At 42.3% G+C, this 15,597-nt stretch overlaps 1 protein-coding gene across 4 annotated transcripts in view; it reads left to right on the forward strand.

Annotated features, from left to right (window-relative positions):
• LIN52 (lin-52 DREAM MuvB core complex component) overlaps window positions 1–15,243 on the forward strand; it is a gene marked incomplete at both ends in the record, with an annotated part of 100,998 nt that extends 85,755 nt beyond the window's left edge. For 3 of the 4 annotated variants that reach the window (XM_080707907.1, XM_080707910.1, XM_080707909.1), the window contains one exon: window positions 15,188–15,243. In XM_080707907.1, coding sequence (XP_080564033.1) covers window positions 15,188–15,243 — 56 coding nt within the window. The remainder of the gene's footprint in view (window positions 1–15,187) is intronic. The other variant, XM_080707908.1, reaches the window with a different exon arrangement.
• Between the last annotated feature and the right edge of the window lie 354 nt (window positions 15,244–15,597).

Genomic DNA, 15,597 nt, shown 5'->3' on the forward strand with positions numbered 1-15,597 from the left:
TTTGGTATTCATTTATTCTTTTCATTATTTATTTTCAAAACTATACATAAATAGCTTGGCGTGGTGGCACACGCTTGTAATCCCAGTACTTAGGAGGCTGAGACAGGAGGATCTAGGTTCATGGCCAGCCTCAGCTACTTAATGAGATTCTCTGCAACTTAGTGAGACCCTGTTTCAAAATAAAGAATAAAAAAAATAAAATAGGAACAGAGCGTCGTTGTGCACACTTGTAATCCCAGTATTTGGGAGGCTGAGACTGGAGGATGGCGGTTCACAGACAGTCTCAGCTACTTAGTGAGGCCCTCTGCGACTTAGTCAGACCCTATTTCAAAATAAAGAATAACAAATAGGGCAGTGAGTGTAGCTTGAAGGTCGAATGCCCCTGGGTTCCATCCCCATACCTGCAAACACACACACACACACACACACACACACACACACACACACACAGAGTACTGAAATACTAGGCATGTGAATATTCTACAGTGGAATTCTTGAGTAAAATACATATGTAGTTTTACTTAATTTTTTTTTTATTCACAGTGTTTGAGAATTAAAAAGGAATCGGGCATGGTGGGGCATGTTTGTAATCCTAGTACTTGGGAGGCTGAGACAGGAGGATCACAGGTTCAAGGACAGCCTCATCAAGTATTGAGACTCTCAGTAACCTAGTGAGACCCTGTTTCGAAATTAAAATAGGACTGAGGGTGTAGCTCAGAGGTAGAATGCTTCTGAGTTCAATCCCCAATAACACACACACACACACACACACACACACACACACACACACACACAGAGCAGAGATTCTGTAAGAAAAATTCATGGAGCGTGAAGGAAAACAGTTAATTTCTGATTTTGTAAGTGCTCTGGTAGGAGGAAGTGGGTTGACAGGGAAGAGGACCCACTTTAGTTAGGATAGTCAGGGGACGCTTCTCTGCGAGGTGACATTTGAGCTGAGACATGAAAGATGATAATGGCCGACACCATCATTTATTGACCTCCCTACTATACACCAGACAGTATAAGGAATTTTCTTTTAATACATTACCTTGTTCAATCTCACAAGACTGAAAAGTGTCTTTTATAGTTTCCATTTTACAAGTGAGAAAACTGATGCCCGGGAAAGTAGATTACTTGCTCAAGTCCTCAAAGTGTAGAAATCAGGGCTGGGCTCTAGAAGGCAGCTCTGCTCACCACGTACCACCAACACAGGGCTGTGGTGTGAATCAAATCTAGACCTTTCTAACTCCAAAGCCTGATAAACTCCTAGATAAAGAGTTAGATAAACTCTTTATTTTTACTGCATTCTCCCTCCTACCCCTGCCCTTCCTGTGCATGTGTGTTCCTGTGCATGTGTGCGTGAGTGTGTGTGTGTGTGTGTGTGTTTTGTTTCATGGCACTCTGAATTGTACTGGGGCGTTCTTCCTGAGCTATGCTCATCCTTTTTATTTTTATTTATTTATTTATTTTTATCTATTTATTTATTTATTTATTTATTTGGTGGTACTGGGGTTCCTGGAAGCCCTTCTACCTCGGGGCTACACTCCCAGACCTATTTTTACATTTTCATTTTGGAAACAGGGTCTCCTAAGCCAGCGCACGGCTGGCTTAGAACCTGCGCGATCCTCCTGTCTCCGCCTCTCAAGCGCGGGGATTACAAGCGTGCGCCACCACGCCCGGCTCATCCTTTTTATTTTTTATTTTGAAACAGAATCTGGTTAAATTGCTGAGGCTGGCCTCAAATCTGTGATCCTCCTGTCTTAGCCTCCCAGGTCCTAAGGTTACAGGTGTGTGCCACCACACCTGGCCTGCATTGTTTGTCTTACATATGAAAGAATGCAGCAAAGAGTTAATAGAATAGTGTAAGCTCTTAACCTGACAGGAATACATATTTTTTTCTTTTAAAGCACTGTTCATATTACTGAAGGTTACAGATTCAAAATATATGTGCTTGGTTTATTTGGGAATATTTGTTATATAAGACTCCAAGGCATCAATAAAAAGTTTAAAAAAAGAAAATAGAGAAACATATTCTTTTGTCCAAGCTAAATAAAACAATTTTATACCTAGTTTTAATGGTTTTTTAAATTTAATGATAGTCTAGCTTTAAAATATAATAGCAAAACTATCCCACAAATATTTCTAGCTCTGTGTGTGTGTGTGTGTGTGTGTGTGTGTGTGTGTGTGTGTGTGACTGGAAATGGATCCCAGGAGCTACACCTCCTATTTTATATTTTATTTGGAAACAGGGTCTCACTAAGCTGCTGAGGCTGGCTTTGAACCTACAATCCTCCTTTCTCAGCCTCCCAAGTACTGAGATTACCAGCATGCACCACCACACCTGGCTGATATTTCTAGCCTTTTAAAATGATGTATCTATTTATTTATTTCACAAAGTTTGTTAAATTTTGTATTACAAGGTACTTTAGAAATGTCTGTTGAATTATCTTCAGTAAATTGAATAAAACATTGTACAGAGTTCTGTTAATAACTATAAAGTTGCCGGGCGTGGTGGCGCACGCTTGTAATCCCCGCGCTTGGGAGGCAGAGACAGGAGGATCGCGTAGGTTCGAAGCTAGCCCCGCGCGCTGGCTTAGGAGACCCTGTTTCCAAATAAAAATGCAAAAATAGGTCTGGGAGTGTAGCCCGGAGGTAGAAGGGCTTCCAGGAACCCCAGTACCACCAAAAAAAAAAAAAAAAAAACTATAAAGTTAATCTTAAGGAGATTTTTTTCTAGTATCAGTACTTATTAAGCACTTAAATGTGTTATCTTCTTTAAGTCTCATAATAACCCCATAAGGTAAAGTACTGGTCTACCTTTCACAGGAGGAGCTGATACACAGAGAGGCTAAATAATTTACTTAAAATCAGTATCTAATAAGTGATAGATTTAGACCTATGTTTCAAATCCTAGACAGTCAAAGGTTTTCTGTTACAAGTATTAAAAAGTTCATTACCAAACCACAAGAAAATAGTTTATAGGGATTTTTTTTTTTTTTTTTTTTTGGGGTGGTATTGGGGTTCCTGGAAGCCCTTCTACCTCCGGACTACACTCCCAAACCTATTTTTTTTATTTGGAAACAGGGTCTCTTAAGCCAGTGAGGCTGGCTCCAAACCAGCGCGATCCTCCTGTCTCAGCCTCCCAAGTGCGGGGATTACAAGCGTGCGCCACCACGCCCAGCCTTATTAGCATTTTTAATTAAGTTCACAATATTGTCCAATTGAACCATATGTGAAGATTCACAGACATTGTCTTTGGTGTCTTAAAGTAAAACTGTCACCTGAGAAGGTCCCAGAGAGGGGGTCCTCAACTAAGGACCTGAGATCCTTAACATACACAACAGAAAGCAATTTTGATAAGCATCAGATATTGAGGCACAGTGTATTTAGGAAAGCGGGGAGCGCTCATCCAAGGGAGAAGGCAGGCTGTCTCAAGAGTGAAGAACCCAGTTAAGGTCTCAGCTCCTTTTTAAGGACACTTGGAGCCGAGAGTGGTGGGTGCATGCCTGCAATCCCAGTAGGAGGAGACAGAAACAGAAGAATCCTAGATTTGAGGAGAGCTTCAGCAAGACCGTGTTTCAAAATAAAATTTTTTAAAAGGCGAGGAGGTAGAATGTCTCAGAGTTCAGTCTATAAAAGAAAGAACATGGCGAGCGGTGGGCAGGGCAGGTGTGTGAGGATGATGTCGGTCTGTCAATCACAAGTCCGGCTCTGGTGGTCCGGCTATTCTCAGGACCCTTGGGTTGACATCTTTTTCATTATCTAATCAACAAATAATGTATTGATCAGCAGATAATAGGGTAAGTACCTATATTACAGGTTTCCTATCTGCCTTTGCTCAATCTATGCAGAAAATACATGTATTAGTGAGGTGACTAACAGTTCACAGGGCAGTTCCAGTAATTTGAAGATTGTGAGTGAAGGTGTGTAAACTTTCCAGAAATTTAAGAGCAGTAGGCCCAGGAGAGAGAACTGGCCTGGGAAGAAGCTTAGGAGTCAACGGAGCACAAGGCTTTCAAATTAAAGTTATAGTCTCCTTTTTCTTCCTTTTATCCCCTTTTTACCTATTTCTTCTCTATTCTGCCACAGAACTAGCTGCAGTTAAAAACTCAGGTTCTGATTTTACCAAACTGCCTCTAACAATATTAAAGTAAAATGATATTATTCCATCATAAGAATTCTTCAGTAATCACGGGAATGCTTCAAGTATGAAGACAGCATCTTAAATCTCGATGCAAGTCATACACGAAGTGTTATTGCAATGAAAAAATAGTGGTGTGAATAATACCTGCTCACAGCCGACACTTGATGGATCTTAGGCCCCAGTGTTTGTTGGAGTTTGCAATTTCATGAGCAAGATTTGTATTTTTTTTTTAAGTTCTGTATTTCTATGCATTCTACTTGATGTCAAATCTGTATTCTTAGGTTGTAGGGTTCCATTAAAAAAAAAATAACCTCAGTCCCTTCTTCTTCCCCCCTCCCCTCACACTCATTTTGTATAATATGGTAATGATATCACCGTAGCAGTAATTACGGGTCATCTTCATTTCTTTCATCTCTGCCTGTTCTGATGGCTTCATTCCTTTGACGGAAAAGATTTGGCTCTGGGTGCTATGATTATTTTGTTAAGCGTTATTCGAATAGACAGGAGTGAGAGAAATTAATCAATCCAAATGCAATTAGCATCATGTTTAACCCAGTGATGGACGTCTCAAGGTGAAACAGCCAGGGGAGTTTCAGACATTATTATTCAATCCAGTGGTTCTTATCTAAATTACAATCAAGAGAGGTTTTTATTGGCTTCTCCATGTGAAGATGTAACTCTTTCCCTGCCCTGGGGGTCAAGAAGACTGGTTCTTCATTCTCCCCAGACTTAAGCCACTGCCAGCACCTGGAAGTGGGATGGACCAAGAAGGAAAGCTGTCTTAAAATCCAGGTCATTTGGCATGATCCACACAGTAATCTTGGTCTGATTTTCCTGAGAGTAGAATTCAGCCTATGAGGAAGTTACTCTGTCTTGGGGCAGAATATTTTGTGTACTGATCAAGTCACTTTGACTGGTTGTTCTATCTTAACCTCACATGATACATTATTATTGCTGCTCTCACTTTATGGATGTGGGTATTAAGTCCATGTGAAGTTACTAGCCTTTGGTCTTAAGTGTTTCACCAGGATGTATCGCTATGTAAAGGCCCTGAAGCATAAATGTTCTACACAAATTTATGAGCATTTAATAAAAGTTGTAGCCCCAGAGTATTAATCCATTGCTTGGATCTCATTGCCTTTCACTCAGTTGAGTTTTTACCCTTGAAAAGGAAACCAAGTGGAATTCTGAAGCAGACCTGTGAGGCCCTCTAAAAGAAACGAACTATGAGTAAGTTGCTAGCTCTCATTTCTTGAACACAGTCTTTTAGGCTTTGTGTTGTTGTTGGGTTCATTTTTGAGTAGGGAAAAGGATGATAAGAAAGATTGCATATTTGAAATCGTGTTTTGCTCTTAAAAGAGGGTAGGGCAAGGAGAGTTGATAGAGAAACACAGACTTTCACCTGAGTGCAACGTTTTTCAAATGCCTGACAATTAAGATTCTTCTACCTCTGCCTTCAATCTTCAGGCACCACTGCTGACACTTCCCATATTTTATGCTCCTGCTTGATGTTTTATATTCTGAAAATAAATCTGTTGGCTAGAAATTTCTGTTCCTTTTTTTTTTTCATTCTGTTATGAAAAGCCATTAAAATTATTTTCCATATTGGAACTGTCCACATTTGTTTGCCTGCGCATTGAGTCCTGACTTTTCTTTCTTATATTACATCTTGAATATTACATTCTCTGGAAATGGGCCTGTGAGTTGAAAAAAAAAATGTTTTGCATGAAATTATCTTTTTCCAAAGTCACTGGAGAAAACACCATTCTTAGCAATCCTAACCTTTTGGAGAAAAACTGTCAAATTCAAGACACTCAATAGAAAGAGAATCTGGAAAATATACTCCCCAAAAAGAATTTTTTTTTACATTTCTGAGGATGAAATTTTTTAATAAGTCAGATAGTTTGGTCACAAATGTCAAAGAACTTCAGGTAAAGTTCAGGGCTGTTCTTCAAGATCTACTTTTATGTGTTTTCGAGGAACATGAGATTTCCACCAAAGACTTTCACTTGGAGGCCCTTTCCCACTAGTTTTTTAGAACGATCAGTGGGCCTTAGTAAAGTTATTCCACCTGCCAAGGGCCCCCGGGTACCCCTGTGCAGGAGCTCTGAGAGACTGCTCCCATCCAGTGGCACCATGCCCCGTTCCCAGCTCCTCCTGCTCTTGACACCGGCACCGGCACCAGCTGCTCTCAGATTGCAGACATTAAAAAGTACTTAGTCCTTGACTTCAATTATTGATTGCTTAGTGGTCCTTTCTGTGCGGGGTTCTGACACTGACCTGGAGCTTGGTGAAGAACTTAGGTCTGTCAGACTGCCTTGGAACTGTTCTGCTATATGCCAGCTTTGCACCATAGTGTCAGTAAAACTTTCCGCGGTCCTGGGAGGCGGAAATCAGCATTATAACGCTCTCTGTTTTCTTTTGTTCTCCTCTAATGCACCAGTAGCTGTTAGCAGCTAGCTCCACCACATAGGCAGTGTGGCCCTTGAGGATAGTCTCGTTCTATCCGAAAGCACATCTTTGAATTCATTTTCATCTTTCTAATATCTGGTATGTCGTAGGCACTCACTCCCTGTGGCCGACTTCACTAGGCAGTTGTCCTCTTCTTGCTTCTCTCTGCACAGCGCACACTGACGGCCAACTAGTGGATCCTTCTTGCATTCAAGGTTTCAGGGACCAAAAGAGGACTTTTTTTTCAAGGTGGTATTGGGAATTGAACCCAGGGGCATTCTACCTGAGCTAGACCCCCAGCCCTATTTTATTTTATTTTGAAACAGGGTTTTGATAGGTTGATAAGAGTCTCCTTGCTGAGGCTGTCCTCAAGCCTGCAGTCCTCCTGTCTCAGCCTCCCAAGTACGGGATTTTATGTGTTCTTTGCTTTAAAAGTAACTGCTAATATAGGTAAGGAAGGTAGGTGTCTCTAGTACTCAAAATTACTCTATCAGGGTTTTGTTTTGTTTTAGTTTATGATAGAAGAGGAAGGTAGAAGCAGATGTTGGCAATAGCTAAGAATTATTGATGTCTGTCAATGAGGAGCCTTCTGACGCACTCTGGGCTGGCCAGGTTCAGGGTAATTGTTAAATGGACCCCAGGATACAGCTGGGACCTTCCCTCGGGATTATTAAAAGTCAGCCACAGCCCATGCTGAGGTCTCAGGCAGCATCGTGACGGAGGTGCTCACTCTTCAGAGGGTCTAATCCACCAGAGTCTATGTGCAGATGAAAGACATTCGTGTTACCATTTGTCTTGCATTTGAAGATCTTTGTAAAAATAGGCTTCTTTAGCTAGGAGTGATGGCACATAACTGTAAGCCCAGTACTTGGGAGGCTGAGACAAGAGGATCCCAGGTTTGCAGCCAGCCTTGGCAATTTAGTGCAACTTAGTAAAACCCTGTTTCAAAATAAAAAAAATAAAATAGGGCTCAGAAGTAGAACACCCCTGGGTTCCATTCACACACACACACACACACACACACACACACACACTTTCTTTTGCCACTCCTTATGCTACATGATTTTACTTATTTGGTACAGACCTGTTACCCCTCGTAAAAGTATTATGCTCACCATGGCTGAAAGCCAGCCCAGGGAAGGAATCCAGACTGAAAACAGTGGTCATATTAGCTTGGAGGATGCAGGGCAGGATAATTCCTTAGTACAGTTTAATATTAAAAGGCAGCTGGGTGCTCTAGTGCATACCTGTAATCTAGTACTTGGGAATCTGAGAAAGGAGGGCCATAGGTTTGAGGCCATCAGCAACTTGGCAAGATGCTGTTTCTAGGGATGGAGGGGGTTGAGGATTTACTTCAGTGGCAGAGTGCTTGCCTTTCACATACAGGGCCCTGGGTTCAGTCCTCAGACCTGCAAAATGAATGAATGAATGAGTAAATAAGTGAGGTTAAATAGAAAGGATTGGAGATATAGCTCTTGGTAGAATATCCCTGGGCTTAATCCCCAGTAACAGCATCCAAAAAAAAAAAAAAAAAGACTAAGTGACATGTGTCAGGCATATGCTGTAATCCCAGTACTTGGGAGCTGAGACAAAAGGATCCCAGGCTCAAGGACAGCCTAGAAACTTAGGGAGAACCTTAACAACTAACAACATAGGGAAACCCTGTTTCAAAATGAAATAAAAAATATGGCTGGGGGTATAGTTTGAAGGTAGAATGCCCCTTGGTTCAATCCCTAGCACTACAAGAGACAGACAGACAGACAGACAGACATCCGCCACTTAGTAAGCTAATGAAAGCCTATTGTGAGCCATGGGACTTATCAATGAAGTGGGTCAGATTCCAGTTTGATGGGTGGCCAATTAATGAGGCAGAAACACCTGCACAGTTAGAAATAGAGCTTGAAGATACAATTAATGTACCCCAGCAGCAGACAGGAGGTGTCTGCCACAAAGGGAACCTGATATTTACTGCAGAACTCTGTTCCCACCTACCAAGACTACATTCTCAAAACTACAACTTGGTTGCACTACATCCTGCCAGTGTGGGTTTCTATTCTTTCACTGTTCCCTTCCTCAGTGCTCTCTTGGTCATAAAGTGACTAATATGTATGCACAAACATTTTGTCATTAAAAAAAAAAAAAAAACATGGCTGGATGTAGTGGTATAACACCTGTAATCCCAGTACTTGACAGGCCAAGACAGGAGGATCACAGGTTCAAAACCAGCCTCAGTAGCTTAGCAAAATTCTCAGCAATCTAGTGAGACTGTTTAAAACAAAAGAAAGAAGGAAGGAAGAAAGGGAGGGAGGGGGCTGGGTGTACTTAAGGTAGAATGCCCATCCCTGGATTCAATACCTGGTACCACACACACCAAAAAAAAAAAAAAAACCCACTAAATGGCCAATGTACTGGGGATTGAACTCGGGGGCATTCTCCCACAGAGCTATGCCACCAGGCCCATTTTATTCCTTATTTTGAAACATAGTCTCACTAAGTTGTAGAGGGCCTTACAAGTTCTTGAGGCTGGCCACAAACCTGCAATCCTCCAATCTTAGCCTCTCAAGTACTGGAATTACAAATGTGTGCCAACACACCTGGCTCAATGATATATTTTGATCAGTATCATATTTGAGGGAATGAGGGGGAAATATTGATTCTGTGATGTGAAAATACCCCTTATCCACTAGTGACATGCTTATTCATCTCTATTCCATTAAGCTATTTTGTTCTCATCATTTAACAAAAACAGCAACAAATCCTTGTATACTTTGTTCCATCAGAGAAGTTTTACGTTTTTCATTTGTTATTGAAAAACCAAAGATAATTTTATAACTTTTTTATATATGGGTATTACATGTAGGGCAGTATCTCTTTAAGTAAGTATAAATTACTCTAAAAGAAATGACTTCTAAACTGGGCATGGTGGTACACATCTGTAATCCCAGTACTTGGGAGGCTGAGACAGGAAGATCACAGGTTCAAGGCCAGCCTCAGCTACTTAGTGAGGCCCTCTGTAACTTAGGCCCTATTTCAAACTAGAGAATAAAAAATAGGGCTGGGGTGTAGCTCAGAGGTGGAATCCCCCTGGGCTCAATCCCCAGTACCACAAAAAAAAAAAAAAAAGGAGTGGGGAGTGTAGCTGTGTAGCTCTGAGGTAAGATGCCCTTGGATTCAATCCTCAGTACCACACACACAAAAAGAAGGAAATGAATTCTAGATAGTTTCCCCCCATTAAGCCTCTTACTGCTTAAAGAAATTTTTTTGAAATTAAAGACATAGTGTCAGTGAAGCATTTTACTGATTGCTCATGTGACCTTTGGATTAACTCACCTTGAACAGAGAAGAGGAAACTACAGCTCAGAAAGATACCTGGGGTCAAGGGGGAGGATAGGCGCTGAGGGGGTGAGGCTTGCCCATCACAATATTATGCTGTCTATGTTTCCTGGCCCGTCCTGGTAGAGTCTCCTAAAACAGCCTGCTCTTACTGCTTTCACATGTGAAAAAACCAGTGAAAGGTAACTCTTCTCCACCTCGCAATTAGAAGGCAGCATAGAAATATTTAGAGTAGTTTGAAATTGAGGACCAAACATGACTTTCTTTCATTTAGTTTTTAAAAAGTTACTTAATGTTTACATTGTTCCCAACTTAAAAGTCGAACATAATTTTATCAGGCAATTGCCTCAAAGTTATAATCTGAAAAATCTTTCTATAATGAAACCCATATGTCATGGGCGAAAGGTACAAAGCCCTGGCAGAGAGGGCTGGTCTCGAGAGATTCTGCACCCAATCTCGTTAACCAGGGTGCCTCTGGTAATCCCTCATCCCCTCACCGGTGAGAAATCAATCTGTACCACTGAATCTTTTTCAACCAGCCACTAGAAAATTTACTGCAGAGAAGGCAGTTTGGGGCTAGTCATCGAGGAATGGGAGGCAAGGCTAAATGGAGGATGGAGGAATTGGAGAGTCTCAGGAAGAGATTATATTATCCCACACCACCTTCCGCACAAGCAGGACGGAGCCCTCCCTTCAGCCCTGACCTGCTTATACCCATGTATTTACAGCTGCTATGAACCTGACAGCCCTAGAGAAGCTACGAAGGGGGTCATAGAAATATCATAAACCTAGAAGTTGATTGTAGTTCAGCCATTCGCTGTCTTTCAACTTGTGTGAATGGTCACCTCTCCACACTCTCTTCAGCAATTCATGTGTTAACCCTATGCTGACAGTCTCTTTTGTGGCTTTATCAATTTGTGATCTACGAACGACATAGGCGGCCTGTAAATCATGACATGACGTGGCGACCTGCTTCTCTTCTGCCCAGCACACGCCATTGTGGCTAATGAGCAATGAGTTCCTCTTAGCAGAGCATTAGAATGGCTGCAGTGTTCCCTTCCTGTTCCAGCTGCTGAATAAATCCAGAAGCATGCAATAGTTAATAGATTGCACTAACTATAGATAAAGCTTTCTCTAGTAATCTTATATCTGTAGGTTTGGGGTGTGTGTGTGTGTGTGTGTGTGTGTGTGTTTGCTGGGGATCAAACTGAGAGCCTCATGCATACTAGGCAAGCACTTTGCCACTGAGCTACACCCTGAGCGCCTGGGATTATTTTCTGTATAACACATTGTGGAGGAGAATGGAGGAACTAGAAGTGCCAAGTTCAAGAGCACGTGATCTTGCCCTTGCCAATCGTGCCAGAATAAACCAACCTGTAATTACTGGAAAGAAGAAGGACTGGGACTAGGCAGGGGAAACATACATCCTTCTCCTCTGTGCGCAGGCAGTAGCCATCCTAAAGGTCCTCTCCAAAGAGAGTTGAAATCCTTGGGGAGAGTGTTTTAGAAAAATACATTTACATATAAAACCTACTGGAAGGTGTGTATGTTGGTGTGTGTGTGTGTGTGTGTGTGTGTGTGTGTGTGTGTGTGCGGAGTACAGAACTGTAGCAGAAGGCTCTCTCCCTATTCCTAATGGGATTTTGTAGCAGCATGTGCGAGTTTGTTTCAGAAGTCAAAAATGAACAGATGTTGGTATAAATTACCTCTGTGTCTGATGTCTTGCAAATTAAAAGCGCGGTTGGCATCACTAAACAATTTCACCGGGTTTGGGGGGTGCGGTTAGCGGGTGGTGATTACTGTAGCAGGGTGGTAGGAATCTTCACACTGCGGCAGCGCAGGAGCACAGGATAAAGAGAAGAGAAATAAAATAAGGCTATATGAATTAATCAGAAATGTTAACATCTCTGATGACAAGTGAACAGGAGGGCACGTGCTCTGGAGCAGCCCCTGACCCACAGCAATTTCTCTGTGCGCAAAAAAGGGGTTGGTGCTTAGGAACTGATTTATAGGGCACAGCCCTATTTTGGGGAGCGGCTGTGTCACACATTCGTATATCTCCTATATGGGACTGGCAAGTAAGGAAACTTTCTCCCCTCCCATGTAGAAGATGATGTCTTTTGAATTACTTCTACTTTTACGGTGGTTTCCTGCAGCTCTGTATACTTGGATTAGGTTGAAGGGGGAGGGATGATTGAGTGGAAAAGGGGTGGTTAAAAAGGATTGGTTAAATTCAAGGAGAGCTTGTAACTGTGAGAGACTGCAGAATCTCCGTTTAGTTTTCCTTTTAAACTCTTTAGATTCTTAAGTAGCTGCATCTTTTTAAATTCTAAGTCTTACAATAGTTATCATTCTTCCATATGGGAGGGAAGAAAAACAGGACTTGGGGGGTTCTGAAGGGCAGGAGGCAGAAATCACTAGTGAGGCCTGGGGTTGGGCAACAAGGCTCACTGCTGCCCAGCAGAGTTCTGTTTTACCCCTGTCCACTCTCTAGAGCACCCCTCCTAGCCATGTTACAGAATCATTTTATAACGTACACGTATAAAGTTACTAATGAGCAACTGAGAGTGGGCAGGTAAACTCATCCAGCAGAAATAAATGCCTCCTTATTATAATCATTCATTCAGGGAAAAAAATGAGTATAAGAGAACTTTCACTTCCCCTCCTCCAAAAAGAGCTGTGTTGATGATTGCCACTATGCCAAGTATACTTCTTGCTAATATCAGAGAGAAAGTCAGGGTAGGTGGCATTAATATGCAACACATCTTGTAGGATAAGAAGGTGAGGGTCAGAGATATGGTCCAGCCCAAGGAGTCCCCAGCCTCTTAAGGGCTGGAACTTAAACTGAGCTCAAATCCATGTTCTCTGGAAGAAGCTCCAGGTTGCCTCCAGGAGAAGAAAGTACTTGATTGGATTGCCTCTAGAATAGTTAGCCCTCAACCCCTGATCTCTCCATCAGAAGAAATTATTTTCTTGCTAAATAAGCAAAGTACATTAAAAAAGATTCCCATCGTGGAGAAAATGGAGCAGTCAGGGCTACTACTAGTCCTTTTGTATGTGTAAAGAAAGGAAAACCGACATTTGTTGTGTTTCTTCTTGGTTCTAATTCTTTTGTATATTCCTATTCATCCAACCAGCATATAATTATTCAGCAGATACAGAATCTAGTACTAAACAGTCTTTGCCCTCAGTTTAGTGGAGGAAGACAAGTCCATAAACAAGTGTTTGCATGCAAGTCTTAGAGGAACTTCAAATGTACAGTTTGATTTAAATTCCCCAAGGCTGGGTGTGGTGGCGCACGCTTATAATCCCAGCACTTGGGAGGCTGAGACAGGAGGATCGCGTAGGTTCGAAGCCAGCCTCAGCTACTGAGTGAGGCTCTCAGCAACTTAGTGAGACCCTGTTTCCAAATAAAATATAAAATAGGTCTGGGAGTATAGCCATAGCCCAGAGGTAGAAAGCTCCTGGGTTCCATCCCCAGTACCACAAAAAAAATTAATTCCCCAAGGAAGGACTGGTCAATTTAATATGGGACAGGGTAAGGTTGTGGGCACACAGGCAAGGCTTCCACTCCTAACTAATGGAATTTCCTTTTCCATTGTTGAAGCTCAGGAACCAGCAAAAGCTGGTAAGGCACATAGACTGCAGTTACCCAAAGCCTCTCTGTGACAGCAGGGTTTGTATTGTCTGGTTTCCACACTGTCACGTAGGTTAGGTTGAAGAGTGAGGGCCCATTCATCTAATACCATTTGATATCCGAACCTGAGAAAGACAGGAAGGCCGGGGGGAGGGCCCTGCTCATTGCTGTAGGTGCCTCCCTAGCCACGGTACTTCTTTGGCCGGATGGAGGCATGTTCTTGGGAGGTCCTGGGCCACAACCTGCCCTGGGTCCACTGCATGGTTCCAGAAGACTTCTGGCCTTTGAGCCCACTATCAGAAACTTTGTGAACTATTTAATCATTTAAGAGGCCTGAAAAGTCAGCCTTGGGGGATGAGGATAATGGGGATGTTATACTGCATACAATTGTTGAGGATTTGCTTGACAACAAAAACAAGTTTTCTGGAGGGGTCCTGATAATTGAGAAATGTTTCACTTTCATTTTGGAACCTTATATGTAGGAAAGTAGCTGTATAAACCCACCAGTAACTACAGCTTTCCAAGATTGATGGTGCTGAAAGCCAGAGAAAGGTACATAAACCTTGCCTGGCTATATTAATACCTAAGGACTGACAATGCCAAGAGAGAGGAGACCAAAGCTCTATAAACTCTACTTTATTGCACCATCCACAGATGAACTGCGCTGAGGGAATATAAACCCTGTTATATTATAGCATGCAAAGACTAACGCTTCTGAGAGATGGGGTAAATGATCTCTGATTTTGATTTGAGATTATAAATGTCCAGAGACCAACAATGCAGAGAAGACTCTAATCTGGGTTGGATTTTAACCTCTAAGAGCAAACCCCATGAGATAGTGGACATGGATATTAGGTTAGATTCTTCAGATTGGGGATGGTTGGGGGAAATTCCCTGGCATTTTTTTTAAAGATGGGTGATAGTTTTTCCCAATTGGCCAGTACCTTGTAACAGTTGCCAACCTCAGAGTCTCTCTGTCCAGTTTTAGTTGTCCATAATGGCCCTCATATAGGAGGTTACTGGTGATTGAATGAATTGTGGTAGCACTTTGGTATACCATTTTGTGTGTGTGTGTGTGTCTGTGTGTGTGTGTGTGTGGTACTGAGAGTGGAACCCAGAGGCTTTCTACCCCCTTTCTACTCCCAGACCTTTTTTTTTTTTATATATATATTTTATTTGGAAACAGGGTCTCACTAAGTTGCTGAGAGCCTCACTCAGTAACTGAGGCTGGCTTCGAACCTGTGTGATCCTCCTGTCTCAGCCTCCCAAGCGCGGGGATTACAAGCGTGCGCCACCATGCCCAGCTTGGTATACCATTTAAATCAATCCACATTTTAAAAATTAAATTTCATGTCTGGGCGTGGTGGCGCAGACTTAATATCCCAGCATTTGGGAGGCTAAGACAGGAAGATCATGGTTTGCAGACAGCTTCAGTCACTTAGGCCCTTTGCAACTCAGTGAGACCCTGTTTCAAAATAAAGAATAAGAAATAGGGCAGGAGGTAGAATGCCACTGGGTTCCATCACCAGTACTGAACACAAAAAAATTTTTTTTAATTTCCTGTTATCCTTTTTTTCACATTTTAGGTTTTCATTGATCTTTTGTTTGCTTTTTTATTTCAGCCAGAGAGATGACACGGGGGAAATTCCTCAACATTCTCGAGAAGCCCAAGAAGTAGCATCTGCTTGTGGACAATTGTCCTGGGGACTCTAACCAAACTCATTCCAGGTGCAGCTCTGATGTACACCTCGTGCTTCCTCAGAAGAGGCCGGGGCTGGGCCTCCAGGACTGCCCCTCTGCACTGCTCCTGGCTCTGCACCTCTGAGGACATTCAGCGACAGAGAAGAATCTGCTCTACCCAAGGACCATCGCAGCTATCCAGTCGGCTTCTCAGCTTTGGATATTGGTAACACAGAGGTCCTGCCATTCTTAAAGGTCAGAGTAGTGCTTTTGCATTTCCGGAAGTGATTTGGGAGCCCCAGGATCTTATACTTGATTTGATTCTGTGATGGCAAAGTCTCTTGTGACAGAG

This window comes from Muscardinus avellanarius (genome assembly GCF_963383645.1).
Source record: "Muscardinus avellanarius genome assembly, chromosome: 12".
NCBI lineage: Eukaryota > Metazoa > Chordata > Mammalia > Rodentia > Gliridae > Muscardinus > Muscardinus avellanarius.